The following is a 21,788-nucleotide window of genomic DNA, read 5'->3' on the forward strand; positions in this document are numbered from 1 at the left end:
CAGTCAAGTCTCTTTATATAGTCCTCTCCAAAACTATTGGAACGGCAAGGTCAGTTCATTTGTCTGTACTGTACACAAAAGACATTTGGGTTTGCGATCAAAAGATGGATATGAGATGAGTTGAGGATTTCAGCATTTATTTCCTGCTATTTACATCTAGATGCGTTAAACAACATAGAACCTTTTGTATCAGACCACCCAATTTTTAGGCGAGCAAACAGATAATTTTAGGTACATAAAAGTGAAGAACACTTAATTTTTGATTGCATATCCCTTGCCTGCAATAACTGCATCAAGCCTGTGACTCTCTGACATCACCAAATTGATGGTTTCTTCTGTTGCAATGCTTTTCCAGGTTTTTTTTTTTTTTTTACTGCAACCTCTTTCAGTTGTTGTTTGTTTCAGGGGGTTTCACTCTTCAGGAGGTGGAATGTATGCTCAATTAGGTTATGGTCTGGTGATTGACTTGGCCAGTCTAAAACCTTCCACTTTTGGTGGTGTGTTTTGGATCGTTGTCTTGCTGCATGATGAAGTTCCTCCCGATTAATTAGGATGCGTTTCTCTGTAAATTGAAAGGCAAAATGTTCCTGTAAACTTTTGAATTCATCTCACACACGCTGCTACCATCCTGAGTTCCATCATCAGTAAAGATTAGTGAGCCTGTTCCAGAAGCAGCCATGCAAGCCCAAGCCATGACACTACCTCCACCATGCTTCACATTTGAGCTTGTATGTTTTGGATCATGAGCAGATCCTTTCTTTCAGCCTTTCCATCACTTTGGTAGAGGTTAATCTTGGTTCGAGAACTTTTCAGGCTCATATCTGTATTTTTTTGCAAATTAAAATCTGGCTTTCTGATTCTTACTGCTGATGAGTGGTTTGCATCTTGTGGTATGGCCTTTATATTTCTGTTCTTGAGGTCTTTTTTGAACGGTGGATTGTGATACCTTCACCCCTGTCTTGTGGAGGTTGTTGTTGATGTCACTGACTATTGTGTTTGTGTTTTACTTCACAACTCTCACAATGTTTCTGTCATCAGCTGTTGTTTTCCTTGGCCGACCCATTCGGTGTCTGTTGCTCAGTACACCAGTGGTTTCTTTCTTTTGCTGGACATTCCAAATTGCTGTATTGGCTATACCCAATGTTCGTGCAATGCCTCTGATTGAATTTCCCTCTTGGTCTTGTTGTTTCAATAGTCTTGGAGAGGATTGTGTGTAAACATTTCCAATTCCAATCTTTGCCTTTTGTTAGAGGATTGGATATCCGTTTTACTATTCATGATAATGAAAACCCAATTACAGAGTCAATAAAAATTTTATAAAGTCAGTTTTCTATGCTTGGTTTTTTTTTTAGTACTTGGTTAGTGAGAGAATTAAGGCTGTGCTACACAATAAATATTTTGATAAAACCATTTTTAGGTTTACTTCTTAAAGATATTAGATTGGATTTTGGATTTATCCCAATCTTTTCAGAAGAATCCATGCAGAAGAGGGATGTGAAGCATAACTCATGCTACACAATAGTCTATAGCGAGTTGTTAGCACTAGCATATTTCTGCTAAAGAGGTTTCCAAATTGATAAATCTTCACAGGTTGCATGCTGTAAGATCCTGTCAGCCTGTTAACTAGTCTCAGCCTCAGACATTGGTTTTGATTTTGCTCTGTCATGTTCTTGGTTTTCCTGTTATGTTTCCAAATTTGTGTTTTTGGTGTTTTGATGTGTTTTGCATTTACAGGCCACCATACATAATACTACTTGATGCAATTTCATTTAGGAGCCATGTTAAGGGAAATTTCCGGGCTGGTTTTTGTTCCCAGTTCACCCCTGATACAAATCCCATCTCAGTGTTAATCGTATCAGCAGCTGCCAACCAAAATGTTGAATTTATTGTTACTCACAGAACAGTGAGGCTCTGTTTCTGGTACAGCCACTCTACCCAGCACTGCAATTTTACCCAAACACAAGAGCTTTGTTCCTCCCCATTCATTGCTGAGTAAAAAAAAAAAGAACAGCCATGTAGGATTGGGGTGTGATGGGCTCGGATGAATAATAGTGATCCAGTGACCCAGACGGTGATATCGCAGTCCTTTGTCTTCAGTCTTTGCCAACTGACATTCTGTAGTAGGTGGGTGCCAACGCTATCGTTGTACTATAACAGTGTTTCACTTGTTTACATAAGATTCACGAGTTTGGGTGTGAAAACATTATCACTATCTAGTGAGAATGTGCCTGTAAATAGGTATAGAATAGTAGTGTAACACAATGCACTATGATGATCACTAGTACACAGGAGAAGCTGCAGAGAAAATTTTGTTTTGTCTCCGACTGTGATCTTGTTGTAACAGATATGCAAAATTTGCTTGGTAACACTGTGATCTTGTACCCATGATATATCTGGTACTCCTGAATCATTTTATGCTGGATAATAATTAATATGTTATAACCTATTCATATAACTTTGTTAATTTAAGCTATGCTTTCTCGTATGAAAATTACAAAGCCGTAACACAGAAGTAATGTTTCCTGTCATCTCCTCCATAAAACATTATTTGTCTCCAGGATTTGATTTAGTACTCCAGTCAACAAAGTGAATTTTCTTCCAGATTATGTCTCCTTTATAATCAAAAGACACCTCATTCTTTATCAGTGTCTTCTCATCTAATTATTTACTGTATGGCTATTTCTATGCGTAGTCCTCTTCCCTGTGCTTGCCCAAATCCCACAGAGCACAGAGAGCTCACAACACTCCCAATATCTCCTTATTGTATTGCGTTAAGCTAAAAAACAAAGAGGTCTTTCAGGTCTCCTATAATCTTATGGATTGATTTACTGACTTATTCTAGCAGCACTGAGTCTTTTCTCTATGGGATTTGGCCTTGCTATAATATATCAATTGAACACTTAACATTTTCAGTGTCTCAGACGCTGTGAAACATTTCAACGACTGTATTTTATTGGAGATCACCAGGTTTACCCTTTTACAACAAATCTGTAAATATTCTACATTTAGAGAAATTTCAAAGAAAGATACAGAATATTACACATAAAATAAAAGACCAAAAGAGAAACAGAGCAAAAGTAACTTTGAAAAGAAGACAAATAAATTTACTGCGGAAAAAAAAAAGCACACAGTATGTTGTTTTAAACACGGCACAGAGCTAAATGAGAGCGCAGTCGAGTTATATGTGCCATTGAGACCATTGAGACATTTAGCATTTAAATATATATCTTTAAAATAGTACTGTATTTAATATCATTATTAACTAGAACATACACGGTCAAATTTAAGATCACATGCAGAAACTAGCCAGGAAAGCAGGATTTTGAAGATCTCTTACTGTTAAGATGTGGATAATTAAAAATGTAACTAAAGGAGGGTTTTGTTATTTTTTTTTGCACAGCACATTGATGAGTTCTGTTTTGTGTATCTTATTGTTCATTAATTTGTTCGTTTACTCACGGAAAAATGGACATTTCACTTTAATACCTTGAATATAAAATACGATCAGTGATCTGGTCACATGATCTGGCAGTCAGGTACACGATAGCATTGTGTTTGCGTAACATTTATTGTCTTTGTACATTGAACCAATTAGTTTAAGTCCATGTTGACAGTCTGTTAGCGAGGAAGCGTCCTCTTAGCACTTAAATATAACCAGCAGCTAAAAGGTTACAATTGGTTGTAAACATTAACCAAATACATTTTCATAAAATAGCTGGCCACACTCCACTGTACTATCCAGTAAACCAATAATTTATCTATTTAAAAATAATAATAATAAAAAAAAATAAAACAATGCATAATTGGCTCTTGCAAATTAACCAGGCTCACTGATTACTTTCAACTTATAATAAAAATTATTTGTCCAAGGCATTTCACTTAATACACAGACAGGCGAATTATGTTTTTTTTGTTTTTTATGTGTGTATATAATGAGTAAAAATGATAATATGTTGAATTGCATCCCAGTTATTTTAACTGCTTGAGACAGACCTTTAACACACTTAAACCTTTAACACATATCTTCAAAATATGTCCATCAGCCATTTTTAATTTCTTCTACTGACTCTCATTATTACACATGCAAACAATTCATAAATCGTTAATTTTATCAGGAAAATGGAATCCTCTATTTCCACTCAACACGAAGCTATATTTTTTAACTTAACTTAAAACACCTGTATAAAAATTAAAAAACAACAACAAAAAAACAGCAAGCCTAAATGCTTTTGGATCTAGACATACAGACATTTTAAAATATTTAAATAACTATTTGGCTGAGGTGTAATGTAGGGGCAATATTTTATAAGGTTAAGACAAAGTAATGAAGATATGTATAAATAAATCATTATTCTAATAACAAAAATTGTTTTATCCCTAGCGGAGGCCACAGTATGCTTATTAATATCCCAAACTAAATGCAATCCTGGACCTATTTTAAATCCTGGGAAAATATGCCAGTTATTCCTAGTCATTAATTCCACCCACACTTGTGCAGCAAACATGTAACCTTATCCAAGTTTATACCATCCACACCCTCTTCAGCATACCATAGACTACAATGCTCCTACAATTCAACATTCACAGTCTTTTTCTATTACTAGTTCCTTTGGCTTAGACTCATTCTTTTCCCACCTCTGTCAACTTTTCTATATTTACAAAGCATTAAATAAAATAAAACAAAATAAATCATTATAAAGTGCTGATACATTTCATGAGATTAATCTGCGAGTTGGAAATGTAATAACAATTACAGGTCTATTTTTTTTTATTTATTATAAATTATGATCAACTGTGACAGCATACACCGCATACAGCACAAAAATGAATGTTCATCAGTGAACGTTGACTTAATCCTACGCCTAATCCTAATTCTTCACTTTTACATTAAGATAGAGAATAACATCAGCTCAAACTTGTCTCATATATTATGCAATTCCATCATGGTTTGTGAGGTTTGTCCTCTCGATCTGATTAAAGGTTTTGAGGCAGACACATTAAACATGTTTACAAATGAACAGTTTTTACACTGTAATACGTCGGCGCGTTGTGGTGCTATTCGTTAGAAAACCTTTAGTCGTTTCCTCGTTTGTTTTCTGACCATGGCAACAGAATAAACATGATCATGATGCCAGTAAATATTCTGCAAACTGTAAGTATAGATTCCAGCATGTAGGTAGCTTCTGAAGAATTGATTACTTGATTAATACATGATTTCCTGTGTAGTATGTATGTATGAGCGAGAGAACAGACAGCATATATGTAGGTTGCGTGCAGAAGAATGATATATGCATAAATTATATGAGAATAAAATGGGAGAAACTCCAAATGAGCTCTAAATGACCTGTGTGCGCCTTGGTAAATAAAACGGATCAAAAGATGGTTTTAATCTCATTGTAACTGCATCATTCAACAACAATGAAAATTGTAACAAATAATAATAATAATAATAAATAAATAAATAAATAATGTAAATATTAAAGGCACATCCTCCTAAAGTTTTTCTGGATAATACCATGTTCGTTCAGGTTAAGGAATGTTGCGAGAGCCATAACCGTTTTTGGAGAGATAGTGGCTACTGAGTGACTTTGCACAATGTTCTGAAAGGGAATTTGATACACTGAAGAAATGACAAATAAGGCGATAAAGGATCATTTAAGTGTAAAAGTGTGAACCTGGGAGCCATATCAGACTTAGAACTCAATCTTACAAGCAGGGAATGACTCATCCTGCATCACAACTGTGCTGCTGCTGGCCAGCACCATGATATTCAGCTCCTGCTGCTTCTCATGGGTCTGTTGGTACCACTCCCTCATCACTTCTGTGTCATGGGTAGGGATCAACGTCACCTAAAGCAGAGCAGAGGTACACATTTAAGTATTATCAGCTGGTGGTAGATTGAAGTTAATTTATTCCTGTATAATTTATTGTCATCCAAGAACCAAGATGAATTAGCATTATTTGTCATGCATGTTTTTCTCAAATGAGATTAACTTGCACATATTAAACAACATATTCAACGGTCATGTAGCTATTTAAAAGATAGATTTTTTAATATGTTCCTCACTGTCGTTACTATGTTAGCATTAGGTGCTAATTTGTCGGTGGCCTTTACAAATTGACACTTGTGAAGATGTATGAGAAGTTCTACCTGTAGATTAGACCCCCACTGTGCTTTTCCCTCCAGCAGTGCATCTAGGACAACACGGCTAGGCTCTCCACTGCTGGAGTCATTCCCACTCACTACATAATAGGCAGAGCGCACACGTTTGAAGAACTCCTGGTCGACATTTTTAGCACTGCAGTGGTTTGGAATGTAGGCCAAATCCACAAAGATTGGAGAGCCAGAGGGTGCAGCAGAACTGGATTTTGCAGTGTTTGATCCTGTTGAAAACAAGTGCATGAACAGTGACAAATCATATAGGGGAAGCCTTAATTAAAATGAAAACTCTCTGTTCTACTTTCATACTTCACTCCTTAAAATTTTGCTGAATATTTAACTGCAGGTAAATGTCTAATATATCCAAATACATACCTGAAACTGTTTTAATTCCATTGACAAGGCCCTTGCCTGTGTTGTGACTTGACTTGGACAGATCATCCTCTAAGTCCTTCTTCTTCAGAGAAGTGGTACGAGGAGAGGAATCCTTTGATGGAGACCTCTTACGAATGGCATCGGCTTTCCTAGCCGGTGACCTTGACTTACTTGCTTTGCGAAGGCTCTTTGTTTTTGGGTCTTTCTTTAAAGGTTTGTCAGTAAGGCTGGAGAGAGCATCTGGGTCCACCATGCAGACATCAGGACGAGGTGGGCAAGGGGCTGGATCCATTATCGGTGTAGGCAGTGGATCATGACTTTTCTCTGACCGGGATGAGAAGTGCTTTCCACCATAGGCTCCAGATGATTTGTCCACAGGGAGATAATCTGCATCCTCATCAGATTCTGCATTGGCTTCTGCTGTGATGGAGGGACACTCCTCTGTTCCTGGTGGGACATCAGAATCTGTCTGTGAGGGGAGAGATTCACTGACAGAGGTTGGAGGTGTGTCCTCCCCAGCTAGGCCAGTACCTGCAGCCATGGCTCCAGAAAGGCGCTGTGATTCACTGTCCTCTCTGTAGGAACCATGCTGGGGCTGGTTGTGGGTTCGTTTCTTGCCTGATGGCTGCTGCTGATCTGCGTCCTGGCTTCTTTGTTCCTCATCTTCCTCATCACTGGACAGCTGGCAAATGCTTGGATTGATAAATGATGGGGAAGTGTCTCCCTTTCTCTGTTTGTACTCAGAGGAAGAGTAACCTGGGGAAGAGGAGAAGGAGCTGGCACCCATATATTTTTCAGAAGGATGATCTAAGTTATCATGCCTGTTTGGATCTTCTTTATAGTAGGAGGATGGGAAAGACTGCTCTGCAGATGAAAGGGAAAGAGGACGAGGTGGATGCTCTGGCTCCCTTTCCTCTTCTTCCTCATACTCATCCTCATGACGATAATGAGGTGGTGATTCTCCTGGGTAGACACCTCTTTGCTGCTGCATCTCCCATTCAAATGGGTTCCTTATTTTGCAGGCTTCAAATTGCTCACTTTTCACTTCAGTCTTTGATAGGCTATATGTGACTCTGCTGATGTCAGCAAAGGCCTCTGGTGCTGCCATTGTGACCTCTGCAGGACCATTTGCAGTATCTGGTTTTGTAGTCTGTGGTACTGAAGAAGTGTACGTAAGCACATTGGGAAATGTGCCTACCTTACTGGCAGAAAACAGTTTTTCAGTCTCAGAAAAAGGATCATCTTTCTTGTCTGCTTCAGCTGTAAATGGAGATCTTTGATAGTGTAGGTTGACCCGTTCAGACTCACAAATGTCTTCTTCCTCCTCACTACTCTCAGTGTCTTCATAATATTGTTTCTCGAGTAAATCAGCACAAGGTGTTGAGGAAGCACCAAACATATCTTTTTTCATAGTGTCTTTCTCAGCAGGCTGGGAAGGGAGATTGTAAGGTCCGGTAGCACCGTATTCAGCTTGCAAACCTGTATCTGCCTTCCATTCTGGCTTGTAAAAGCATGCACCCTGGTGGCCCTTGTCCAAAGCACCACTTGCAGAGCTGGCAAGTTCTTCTCTTTTATCCGCTGAAGAGGTAAGTGGATGAGAAGGTAGGGACTTGATCTCCTCAAAAGGTGATAATGGTGAAAATCTTGCTAGGCTGGACATGGACTCAGCTGTGGTGGTAGCAGGAGTCATCTTCTCTGACACCTCCAAATACTCGTCTTTAACCAGCCCACCAGAACTGGAGAATGGTGAATCTATTACAGGTGAGTGCTCATCTTTAAAGGGTGAATACTCATATCCAACACTGGCAGGAGTTCCTAGCTCATCTCCAAACTGGCGACTAGTGGAGAGAGAGGCAGATGCAGAGGAAGAGTGACTGTAGGAGGAAGAGGAGGAGTATGCTGTGGCTGATGTCGTTGTATAAGTGAAGCCTGGTGAGACAGAGTCTCCAGATTTTTTTGCTAAAATATCTGGTGTTTTTTGCTTTTCAAACTCAAGGTCTTTGTCATCATGGTAATATTTGTCTTCACTTGGTTTTGTGGACAGAGGTAAGAAAGACTGACCATAGCTATCATCTTTGTTGTCTAAATGACTGGATGGGACAGACTTTTTCACTTCACCATAAGAATATCCATATCCAGAATATTCTGTCATTTGACTACCAGAGAGTGGTGATGATGCTTCCTTTTTACCCATTTCAAAAGGTTGCTCTGCATGGTTTTGACTCTTTGTCGGTTCAAAAGGAGTAGGAATGGGGGGTGTGCCATAGGTGACAGAGCCAAAACTATACTCTTGTGAGGTGTCCTTCTTTTCCTCCTTGAATTCGGGTGGCACTATGCTGGTGGCACCACATAACGAGCTTAATTCTTTTGTTGGTCCGTCTTTAGCATCTTTTTCTATGGCATTGTCACTGACACGTCTCCTGTAAACATCATCATCATCATCTTCTTCATCAGTATCTTCTTCATCATCGTCATCGTCATCATCATCCTCTCCATGTGCTAACATCTTCATGTCTAATGCACTGTCTCTTGTCACCTCACTGAAAGACTGAGCTGAATAAGAAGTGTTGCTTTTTGCAGCCAAATAGCCAGAAGTGTCAATGTCATCTTGAGAATCACTTGATGGGGTATTATCTACTTCTGTCTTGCCGCTAACAGTAGACTTATCAAATTGAACAGAAAATAGGTCTCTTTCTGGTGAGAATGACTGTGATGATTTCTTGGCCTCTGGTTTAACATCAGCTAATATGTCTGTCGACTTTTCATCTAAAATGTGTCCAGCGTTCGATTCCATGCATGTTTTGGTTTCACTGTATGATGATGATGACGCATCCTTTAGGTGAGATTTCTCAAAATCTGGCATCTTTGTAGTTTCCATGAAGGTATATATGGAATCTTTTTTCTCTGTTTCCTTGAGGGTGTCAGTACGATCATCAGACTTATCAGTGCAGTCTTTCGGTAAATTAGGAGAGTATGAATCCACTGAACTAGATTTACTGTCATATACATCAGAATATGTAAAACTCTTCCCTACATAAGGTGTATCCTGCCTTATTTCTCTCATATGGTCTTCTTTAAGATCCTTTTCAGACTGAGGGAAGGAGTACAAGTTGAACTGTACACTTTTATCGCCATTTTTGGAGGTCACTGTGGCGTCATCTCTCTCTGAGGATGACACATCTTTTTTGCTGTAGGCTGCGGACACTGAATCAAACTTGTCCTGAGGTGCTTTTATGCTTGAGTAAGTGCATTCTTCATCGTCACTCTCTTCCTCCTCTTCAGAGCTCAGCATCTGGGATTTGTGTTCTTTCTCCAAGTAGGTGATGTCTTGTGGTTTATCTTGCTTATCTGCTTCCTCTTTCTCATTTTTAATGAGCTTTTCCTCTTTTAAAGCTTGTGGCTCACAAGTGTCATCTTCATCAAGGAATGTACTCTCCCTCTCTTCTTTGTATTTTGTTTTAATGCAGGTCATAAAATCTCCCTTTCCAAAATATTCTTCTTCTACTACTACTTCCTCTTCATCAACATCAGCTTCTTCTTCAGCTGAATCATCAAATGTTGCCCTTGTGCTAGACAAACCACCTTTGAATGGGTCAATTTCATCCTCCGTTAGCTTAACAGTCTTTTTGTTTGCATCACTGTCTACAACAGTTTCATGTTTAGATAACAATTGAACGTCATATGTGTCCTTGTCCATTCTGTCCTCTTTCTCCATGATTAAAGACTTTGGTGCCTTTTCCTCGGTAGGCGAATAGCCAATGCTAGTAGGGCCTGACTGTGTAGGTGAGGCCATTCTCATTGTGCTATCATCTGGACTTACGCACCTCTCTGATGGTTCTGAAGCACCACTCAGCTCTGGCGTGCTGGAGACACAGGGTGCAAAAGAAGGTGCTTTCCCAGCACTTTCTGTTTTGGGCTCAGCTGGAGAAAGGACTTTTTCATCCTTTTCTTGTGAGACAGAAGGTGTTCCAGTTGAGGAAAGAGGTACCACTGAAGAGGGGCATTTATCAAGCTGTTCCTTCACTGTGGCAGATGCGTAACTTTCATGGAGTTTTCCAAGAGGCATGTCAACATTGGGTGTCTGGTCGTCTTCCTCTTCTTCATCCTCATCTTCATCTTCATGTGGTTGAGTGGTGGTCTTTCCAGTAGTTTCCATCTCTGGAATGGTGGGTTGGTACTCTTCTGATGGAGGTGACTTGAAACATTTGTCTTCTTCTAAAGATGATGTTGGGGAGATTGTGCCAGCTGAATGCAGGTATTCTTTTCCTTCTGTACGACTGGATGATTGCGTACTGTTCACATTGTCAAGGAGTAAAGAGTTTTTTCCTAGTTCCTCAGTTGGAGGTGCTGTCACAGATGCAATAGACTGATCTTCAGTAACCGATGCTGCAAAAGAGGATAATTTATCATACTCCGTAATGGAGGTTGCTGACGATATATGTTCTTCCTCAGCCAATGGTGCTGCAATGATATTCGTGGAATATGTAGATAAAGGTGGCTCTTGGCCAACACTGCTCATCTTTGCTGTCAAATCAGGTGCGATAGATATGATTGGGGGTTTCATGTCTTTCATGCCATGGAAGAAAGAGTCGGGTTGATCAGGGACAGAGACATCATCATAGCGGAGATGAGGGACCCTGTCCTCCGTCTCTTCATGGATCTCCTCATCAGAAATGGTCTGTTCAGTCTCTGAATATCCAGGGATGGTTTCATCTTGGATGAACGAGATGTGTTCAGTGGCAGCAGCAGCAACAGCAGGTTTGATCATTTTAGTGTCAATTTGTTTGGTGTCCCAATCTTTACTAATATTTTCTTTTTTTGCCTCCTCTGTCTTATATTTCAACTCTTCCTCATGAAGTACATCCTCTGCTTCCTCCAGCTCAGCTTTTTCAATAACATCCTCTTCCTCCTCACTGTCACTCTTTTTATGTTTCTTTTCAAGACTTTCATTCGTCTTTATGTCCAGGCATTTTTTGTCATCTGCCTTCCCTGTGAGATCTGAAGTTTTAGTTACTTTGGTCTCAGAGTTGTATTCTTCCTCATAATCATCTTCTGTAGCAGCACCTTCATCCTCAAATTTGTCTGCTGTTTTTGTAAGGGATTTGTTTGTCTTTTCTCCATACATGTTTTTTTCCTCATGAGGGGATTCAGTCTCATTGTCAGTAGTGGGTATTCCTTCATCTGGAGACAAAATATGTGTGACTGTTGTGTCAGGAAAAGTTGCAGATTCAAGATTTGAAAGCACTTTGTTTTCTGCAAGCTCAGAAAGTTCTTCTTGTCTCAGTGTTTCAAAGTCCTTGGTAAGATCTTCTGGAGAGGAGACCAGGGATCTGTCATTTTCCTGTATCTCTTTTGAAACTTTCTGCGCAGCAGGTCTGTTCTCTCGCTCTTTGATTGCTTTTGTTTTTTCTGTCTTTGGTTTGGTTTGAACCTTTGCTTTGTTAAGAGTCTTTTTGACTTCAGGGGTGAAGGGTCTTAAGTCAGGCTTGGTGATCTTCCTTAATTCTGGCTTACTTGAATCTGTCTTCTTTTCTTCCTTAATTTTGGATTCCTTATTGTCATCTTTCTTGACAGATTCTTGCTTTTTTATTTCTTTCTTTTCTTTCTTTATCTGTTTCTTTTCTTTATCCTTCTTTTCCTCCATTTTAGATGTCTTGACATGTTTCTTAGGAGATTTCTCTCTTAACAACTTCTTTTTCTCTTGCTTTGCTGTATCGGCGGTATCTGCAATAGCTTTCACAGGTTTAGATGGTTTAACACTCTCTTGCAATTTTTTTGGCTTCTTTTCCAGTTTAGTCTCTTTTACTGAGTCGCTTTTTGATTCAATGTCCTCATTTGCTTCTTTCTTGCTTGCTTTAGTAGTGGCAAGTATTTTGGGTGAAGACTTGAGGCTTTCCTTGCTATCAGTCCTTGGCTTAAGTTTTGTTTGTTTCATCACTGAAGGGGGCCCTCCAGCTGATATGTCTTTTTGAGTAGCAACTGGATAACGCAAGAAGTCAAGATGTCTTAGCTTTTCCAGTCCCTCAAAAATTTTGTTCTGTGGTGCATTTCCAGGAAACAATACCCTCACTATCCTGTCGGTAATGCTGGCTGGAACCCATACAACAAGGGCCGTTACTGATGTAAGGTACGGAACAGAAATTTCTCCCTCTTTTCCATTGGCCAATGTGATGCCAGTCTTAGCCTTACTGTTACCTGCCCACTTCTGCATGAAAAACTGCATTTCTTTACTGTCCTTGACTGGATTTAGAATGTACATATCTAATTTGCCAACACCCAATTTGTGAAAAAGGGTGACCGGCTCGATTGTGTTGCTAACAACTCGATACAGGGGCTCAGGTTTGATACCCAGTTTGTTGAGGTACTGCAACGTAAGAGATGCCTCCTCAATGCTCCTTTTAACTTTCAAAGTTGATTCTGACATCTTTAGCTTGTCTGGAACGTTGAAGAAAACCACACCAAGCTCAGGTGAAATCAGGTTTTTCATCCATTCTCCATAGGCATTTGAACCTTGAGAATGGTCCTCTTCTTGCTCTGCAATTTTTCTCCTCAATAGTCCGTTTATCCCAGGGAGATTGTCAGCTCCAATGTGGGTAAGCAGAACAGAATCTATCCGATCCAAGTGTCGCACCAGTTTCCAGAAGCAAGACTTTTGGTCTGAACCACCATCAATCAAAATGTTAAAGCCATTGACTGCAAACAGGGCTGAGTCACCTCTGCCTCCAGGAAAGATGTAGCAGCATGGCTTGGATAACTTCAGGAATCCCCCTGAGCTGGGTGGCTCCAGGAGCTCAAATGGGGAAGCAATATCCACAGTCTCAGAGACGTAATCTGTAAACTCTGTAACACCCTCCATCTCAGGCAGCACAAGATCAGGGTTAAATCTATAGTCCAGCACGATCTGCTCCTGGTCGAGCCCTAGGGAGCTCCAGGCCCCCTCTCCTTCACAACACACAGTCAGACACGCTCGCTCACCTAGACCTGACTGGCTCAGGAAGTTCTTAATCTGAAAAGAGGGGAAACAGAAAAAGTATAATCCATTACAATTTGATTTCTTCTCTGTATTTTTCAATATGTAGCATGTGTGCTGGGTGTCTTGATTAAGTAATCCTTACTGAATAAACAGTTTCTGGCAGCACAGTAAATGCTTACTCTTTGACTTGTGATGACGTCAGAGAAATTCTTCCAGTCAAACACTCCACCTTTCAGGATGATGTCACTACCTTGTTCAGTGCTCTGACCGCTTAGGACCAATAACTTGTGTTTAGCTGAGTCACAGAGGAGTGTTCTGATCTAGATGAGAGAAAAAATATATTATGTATCTGAGATGTAAGATGAGTCAGGTTGTAATGTTTTTTTTTTTTATATAAATCACCATTACCTCTACAGCGATATTGTCCACAGATGGATTCACTAATACAATTGTCTCAAGGACATCACTCTTGTATTGCAGAATTCTTTGTCCTGCAAAAGGAGAAGGAAAACACGGGTGGGGGTGGGGGTGGGGGCGGGTATATAATAATAAATAAGAATGGTAAAAATGCTTAAAAGAGCAAGAAGGCATTGTCATACATGATTGTTACTGAATATATAATTAAGCCTGAAGGAGGTAGTATATATACTGGACAGGTAAAATTTCACTTTTAAAATTGAATAAGATAAAATGCAAGAGATACATATTATTATTATTATTATTATTATTATTATTATTATTATTATTATTATTATTGTGTGATTTTATTCTGGAAGATGCAATTATAAAATTTCCAAGGCTTCACTAATCTCAGGAAAGCAAATAAAAACAACATTGCATAGCTCCTGTAAGCCATTCTACTGGCTGTTGCCATGGGGATGGTGAGCTAGCGGCTGCCGCCGTTACACTGACCCAGTCTTGGAGCCGTCCGACGCATTGCAGCATTTCTGTGAGAGGGAGTGAAAAAGCCCTCACATCTAATGCATATAAAAAGGTGTGGCATCTCAACAGATCAGTGGCCTCACGCAGAGGCTTCCAGGTGGAACGTCATAATATATTAAGCATGAACCTCTCACTGGCTGTGTAAAAGCTACAGAAGAATGATAGCTTGTTCCATAGGGTGTTCATTGCAGTGGAGGAGGGGCAAGTGAGTTGGTATTTAATAACATAAATAGGAGTAGTGGGGCTTTCCTTATTCTCTTCCCAGTTTAACACGCATACATGCAATGAGCTTTCATAGTATATATATCTGTACAATGTAAGACTTACTCCAGAGATAAGATAAGAATTAAAAATCAGACTGTAAAGAATGAGCCTTTAATTGACCTTTTATATATATGTGTGTGTGTGTGTGTGTGTGTGTATAAACCCTTGTGTTCTGCTCTGGTTAAAATGACCTGTTTCAAATGTTACTTAAAGTGGAACCATACTAAAACTATAATGTGCCTGGTTCATTTCCTCCACTGAACATGAAAAAAGATGATTTTTATTTTTGGTGATTCTGCTATAACCCCTTCATTTTCATATACAGGTTGCAGGTTGTATACAGGTTATGTTCAGGTCTCTTTTTTTTACCCAAAAATAAAACAGACTGCAAAAAGTGGTGAAATATCAGTTGACACTAACGGCTTTTTATAGAAATAAAATAAAAAGGTGAATTCACTAAAATGTCCTTTACTGTGGTTACTTTGATTCCCTCTCATTATATCTTATAGAATATTTTATTAATCTGAAATAAGACAGCCAAACACGATATTCTGTGTGGAGCCATTGTGCTGTGACAATATGACCTTCAAATGTGCTTCCAGAAGGAAAACCGAGAATGGATAATGGTATGAACAACAAAAAGAGACAGGAAAGTCCCCAGTGACATTGCACATTTAGACAGACGGGGCCTTAAGCCAACAAAATCACACTGCAGCTGAACAGGAACCAATAATACAACAGAGGATTTAGAATGAAAATAGGAGTTAAGTACAATATCTGCACAAAGGAGTATTTAACATCTTTGTTACTTTAAACATGACTGGCCTGAAAACACAGATTTAAAATTCAGTGATGCTGACAATGTGAGCAAAAGGCTCCACAGCATGAGGTTCCTCTCTTCTGCACTCCTTCCCTGTAGTCATACTGCACTGAAACTCACCATTAACTCAGCGCTTGGGTCATTTCAAATTAAAAATGAACACTATTTAAATAGAGAAAAAAAGATATTTGGGCCTTTAGAAGAGTTCATCCAAAAATCCTTGTTGTTTGTTGGAGTAAAGCTGGTGTAAAGACCATTACACTAGAATTAGGCATATATTGTTTCATTAAGAATTATTAAACTTTATTTAATTCAAAATGAATTCTTTGCCAGCTGAGATTGTGGTATGCCTACCAAATGGGATCAAGGCTAAATTCATCAGAATGTTTTTAGATTACATGCCAAGAAAGATCAAATCCAAGAAGACAGTGCTGTTTGGTGATTGACTGTCAACAAGAGGCAACTTGAGATGTCTGTCAGTTACTGTCAATCCAAAATGAAACCAGAGAGGCCACAGTTGTGCTGCAAGCTTGCCACTGCTTTATTTAAATGTCGTCTTTGAATTTGTCAATGTTAAAAATTTAGACATCAATTAACACTCAATTAACTAACAAAATTCAGAGCTCTTTCTCCAAGCCCAGTCAAGACCACACAGTAATAAATAATAAAAATCATAATAGATATTAAGGGTAATAAGGGTAATTATCTGTGTCAACACAAAATAACTTGTTTTGGAAAGGCGTTACTTGTGTAGCTGTGAAAGGATTAAGCTACAAAATCTGTCTCACCTAAGTAAAGTATAGTTTAGTGTAGTGCAGCAAAGTATAGTATAGAATAGTATAGTAAAGTATAGCATAGTATAGTATAGTAGAGTAAAATATAGTATAGTATAGAATAGTATAGTATATCATAGTATAGAATAGTATAGTAAAGTATATTATAGTAGAGTAAGATATAGTATAGTATAGAATAGTATAGTAAACTATAGTATTGTATAGTATAGAATAGTATAGTATAGCAAAGTATAGCATAGTATAGTAGAGTAGAGTAAAATATAGGATAGTATAGAATAGTAAACTATAGTATAGAATAGTATAGTATAAATGTGAAGAACGTTTTATGTGTCTTTTTTTTTTTTAAGTGGATGTAAGATATTTCCCATTTGGGCAGTGACAAAAATCACACTGACTATGAGTTTTATTAATAAAATACTAATAATAGTAATAGTATTATATATGCATAACATACATATTACATTACTATACAGCTCCTGATATATATGAAATACTTTCTACTTAGGTTCATTTGAGGATCACTAAATCTATAATTAGGTGTATTTACTAATTTTCCCAAATCAGGGAATTAATATTGAATGCTCGAAAACTAATAAATAATGTAAGTTAGTGATTTATATCATATTCTGACACAACAGCCTACAGCTAATATCAGTATATGGATAATTAATAATAAAAAAAGAAGTTATGCTTTAAAGAATAGACAATTTAAGGAATTTGTGCAAGTTCTGTCATCCTAACTGCTGAACATAAGATTTTATATTTTATATTTGATAAAAATGTAAAAATAATACATAAAACATGAGCGCTGCAATCTTAGAGAAGCTTTTTTTCTTCTATTTTTTAAAGGCATTGTCGTTGGCAAATTTTTGTATCACGCTAAATGATAAAGCTTTGCTTTGACTATTGTAATGTTATCTTTTGTATGTTAACAAACAAAGGTATGAATTCAGTTTTGAGAGTTTCTCTTATTTTAAGTGTGACGAGTAATTCATTGCCATCATTAAACACCCTATATGACATTTCTGTTGAGTTTTCTTAAACGTGAGTTGTTGCTGTGATGGCACTTGGAAAGTCCCTGAATAGAACAGACTTAAGCTGCATTAAACGCAATGATCTCTCTTAATGCCTGATATTACATTATGACAAGGCCCTTTTATATCAATTCATCTGCTTCCTGTCCATCACCACAACCCTTCCATTAATGGAGTTATGAGAGAGAGAGAGAGAGAGAGAGAGAGAGAGCAAAATGGATAGAAGAGATGAAAGAGGAAGAGAACAACAAGGAGAAAGTGTGTGTATCCCAGGTAATCTACGCTTGATGATTTAGTATGCAGTGCAATCTTCTGCTTTTAATCCTGTTAAGCTTTTTAAATCACATCAATAAAATCAATAAAATTCTGTCCACTATTCAGGAGCCATCCTCTGTATCTCTTGAAAACCACGGTAATCAGTTTATGTCCATTGAAAGGCCTGTACTTTATGGTACGGTTGTGGGGTGAAGAACCCTTATTAAAAAAAAGGACAGAGGGTCGGTAATGCTTCTGGTCATTTTTATTTTTAGAAGAGTGCAGTGATTATATAGTTATTATATAGTGAACAAATACGAACTGTTAATTGATATTCAGCTAGTGGTCCTTTAAAACATGATAAATAACTACAGAGAACAAGTGACCTCAAGTACAAGAGGCACTAAGTAGCACATGACATAACTACCCTCAGGCCACTTTTGCATTGTCATACTGTCTGACAGATACTTTTCTTTGAACTCATATGCAGAGATGCAAAGGTTTGCTGTTTACAGGTTAAGATCTACAATACAGGTAAACAGAAGAGACGTTAAAATAAGAGCATATGTGTGTCATTTTAACACCTATGATGTGAACACCTGCAGTATTAAATTAAGAGTGCTCATAATTAAGACGTTCAGTTCAGCAGACTTTCTCTGACACCGTGCATCTTACCCAGGTCAGCTGAACTAGAAAACACAGCAGTCCTCTTTAAAATCTTTTGAGAACCCTTAAAGACCATTCTGGAGGAAACCTTTATTTATGACCCATAATTATCAAAGGAACTCTTAAAGAACTGGGGTTTTTCCCCAACTAAGAGCGTATAGTTTCATCAGCTAAGAAGACATAATGCATATAATGGCTTCAGCCTAATAAACAGGCCATTACTGTAGTACATCTATGCCTCACAGTTATGTGTATAAAAATTTCATGCTCCAGTTGCAGATTTGCTGTGCATATTTGCATCCAAGATATATTTCAATAGACTGTTTTGCATCGTATCTTTTTGTGGGCAGGATAAATAAGTAGCCAGGATAAATAAGTAGGTCAGCTAAGCAATGCATAGCATAACTTGACGTTTCATAAACGACACCGATTAGGAGAGGAGCTTTCCTGTATTAACAGGTAGACAAGAGGCTACTGAGATCCTGCAACCTTCAGCTGATTCAAGGAGAACAATAACTCTGTGTTTACAACAACAACAACAACAACAACAACTATTCACGCCATTCAGTCATTAATATTAATTCATATCCCAGATCATATATATATAAATCATTATCTAGGCCATGTTTTAAGTACTCTATTAAACAGTAGTGCTCAGTAATATAACCAGTCGTCCTTTCTCCTCTTCTCTACAAGCATTTCGTCCTTCCGATTACAATCTGCCTTTCCAAATTCACGCGCTGTCACTATAGCAACCGATTGACACCGTGACGTTCACCATATGCGACTAACTGATCTCTACTAAAACAGCAAAAAAAATATAAATAAATCATCTCTCAAAAATAAACATATATGTGTATCTATGTATTGATGATCAAAAGAGAATCAGCGTCGACTAACAGCAGGTGTGAAGCTGGAGTACTACACTTCCCAGCCTCGGTAAACAAGTGATAGTAACAGGTTATTCAAGCGGTCTGATTTTAAAAAATGCAATTCGGTGCGTTGAAAATATATTAAAATAATAAACAGACTTACCGCTGATGATGCTGAGAAGCGCGCGCGTGTGTGTCTCGAGCCGAGCGCGCTCACAGACACACGAGCGTGCACGGGACAGGGAGTGGGCGGGGCTGGAGCGCGCGGGCACACAGAGGGGGTTTTGTTCAAAATCAGCAACTTAATGGCGCCGATGTTATGCGTTCCTCTAAATATCAAGTATGAACATAGAGGTATAGGAAACCTTTCCTGGATGTAGAGTCGTTCTCGCATACTTGTACGCATTCAATTTCATCGAGGTCGAATATGCGATTTAGAATTTTCATGTGGGCGGGGCTTGCGAGAAAGGACAAACAAACGATGCAAATATAGATTATTAGTCCTATATACTGTACACATGCATAATGAATACATATCACACCGTCATCCTTCAGCTGACTACTTCAGTACATTTGCCTTGCACTTGACAGGGTTAGGGGTTCGAATCCTGCCTCTGCCTTGTGTGCGTGGAGTTTGCATGTTGTTCCAGTGCTTCGGGGGTTTCTTCCAGGTACTCTAGTTTCCTCCCCCTTCCCTAAAACATGTGTTGTAGGCTGATTGGCATTTCCAAATTGTCAGTGTGTGTGTGTGTGTGTGTGCGTGTGTGCGCGTGCGCGCGCGCGTGTGTGTGTGATTGTGCCCTGCCATAGGTTGACACCCTGTCCAGAGAGTTCCCAGTGCAGGCTCCAGGCTCTCCCACAACCCTGGGTAGGATAAGCAGTATGGAAAATGAATGGATGTTGCTCCAAATTCAGTTACAGTAAACTATACATTTCCGTGTTGCTTATCTTTTTCTCTTTTTTTTAACATTGTATGTAGTGGATATGTAGTGCACCCTTAAAAGAGATTTAAGGTACATAATTGGTCCATAATGACCTTTTTAGGTAATTAAAGCTTACCTTTTAAGCTTTAAAGGTATACTACTGTATATGCACCTTTCTAGGTTAAAAAAAATTATATGAAAGGTACAAAATGGTACCAGACCAGTGATAAAGAATGGTACAGATTAGTACCCTTTCTTTCTGAGAGTCTGGGCAATAAATATACATGGAACGTCTATGGGTTGCCTTGTGAATTTGGGCAAGTCTCTAAGAAAACCCATCATTCTCACTGCCACCGTAGCAGCAATTTTACAGTGACAGAAACTGTGACAGATTTGTTGGTGCCTTGACTCAATGAGATGCCTTTGAGAACCCCCCTTCATGGTCAATAACATCAAACACATTGACCTAAAATAGGGGAGCAGCTGGTTTCTTGGTTGTCATGCAGATCAAGAAGCTCTTAAACAAGGCTGCTGCTGGGAAAAACACACCACACTGGAATGAGGCGAGTATCTCAGGCTCCATCTCTTTCATCCACTTTGTCTGCTGGTTCTTTTTTTTTTTATTTAATGTGTAATCGTATCCTAGAGCCCTGTTGGCGAAACCTCATGCCTTTTATCGATTGACTTAAATCACTGAAGGAGCAACGAGGGCCTGGAACTGAACATATTCTCCTCCACTTATCAATACTTTGTTATCGATATCCCAAATTATATTCACAAAGACATGGGAAATCTAAGTACTACATAAAGACTGTGGATATATGACTATACTGAGAGCTGTGATTCATTGTTTGCTATTCTACTTTATAGAGATTGTGGACTGTGGTCCACCAAGCATGTCATTATATTCTGCAACTATATTGCCAGAAGAAGGGTAGGGAGGGCAGTGTTTGAATTTTAATGCAGCCCATGTCTAACGCAGCAGCTGCAGGGTGGGACTGTCTGAATCTGTCTCACGTAACCAGACTCCATCAATATTTTTTTCTCAACCACATTTCTTGAACAGACTGACTAGAGGACCATAAGATCAGATTTATGATAACTACTGGTAGTATATTGTGCTGGGGAAGTTTTCCATTTTTCAGCACTGCAGTCAGTCGGGATCTAAACATCTCAGAACCATACATACTCAGAGTCAGGGGTTATATCTTCAAATTAGCCTGAACACAAAAAGATTCAAATTTAGCATGGACGAGAATACACCTTGTATTCTGTGGGATATTCGCAAGTACTTGCATGTGTTAGATCTCAGCTAAAATGGTATTTATTACAGGATTATAAATACTATCCCAGCCAAATCCCAGACAAGTGTTTGAACAGCAGTCTCGCTGCCACACCCAGGCTGTCAGACCAGCTGTATCCCTGTGCTGACTTGTGTCGACCATATCATCATCTAATCACAAGGCCCAGGGTTGTGTCTGCATTAGTCGGGTACATTTACAATCTATCCTTATTATTTATTCTTTAAATTTGAGAATATTTCATTTTTATATACATATAACTCATATTATCTCTCGTTTCTTCCAATCCTGGCATGATCTGAGCTTTGGGGGTAGTATCAGAAATGCTTGCCCTTGACAGTCAGTGAGACACTGTTTTCTGCACAATACAGCAAACTCTCCAGTGGGTTAGCATCGTGAATAATGTGAT

The 21,788-nt window shown here is 38.7% G+C and overlaps 1 protein-coding gene across 2 annotated transcripts in view; it reads right to left on the bottom strand.

Annotated features, from left to right (window-relative positions):
- Window positions 1-2,930: 2,930 nt before the first annotated feature.
- map1aa (microtubule-associated protein 1Aa) overlaps window positions 2,931-21,788 on the bottom strand; it is a 28,489-nt gene continuing 9,631 nt past the window's right edge. The window contains exons 1-6 of one of the 2 annotated variants that reach the window (XM_017458664.3): window positions 19,319-19,421; window positions 13,917-13,999; window positions 13,688-13,828; window positions 6,536-13,541; window positions 6,152-6,384; window positions 2,931-5,849 (exon numbers count right to left, since the gene is read on the bottom strand). In XM_017458664.3, coding sequence (XP_017314153.1) covers window positions 5,694-5,849; window positions 6,152-6,384; window positions 6,536-13,391 — 7,245 coding nt within the window. In that variant the 5' untranslated portion in view covers window positions 13,392-13,541; window positions 13,688-13,828; window positions 13,917-13,999; window positions 19,319-19,421 and the 3' untranslated portion in view covers window positions 2,931-5,693. Of the gene's footprint in view, window positions 5,850-6,151; window positions 6,385-6,535; window positions 13,542-13,687; window positions 13,829-13,916; window positions 14,000-19,318; window positions 19,422-21,788 lie in introns of those variants that run through there. The other variant, XM_017458663.3, reaches the window with a different exon arrangement.

Source organism: Ictalurus punctatus, chromosome 27, assembly GCF_001660625.3.
Source record: "Ictalurus punctatus breed USDA103 chromosome 27, Coco_2.0, whole genome shotgun sequence".
In the NCBI taxonomy this organism is placed as follows: Eukaryota; Metazoa; Chordata; class Actinopteri; order Siluriformes; family Ictaluridae; genus Ictalurus; species Ictalurus punctatus.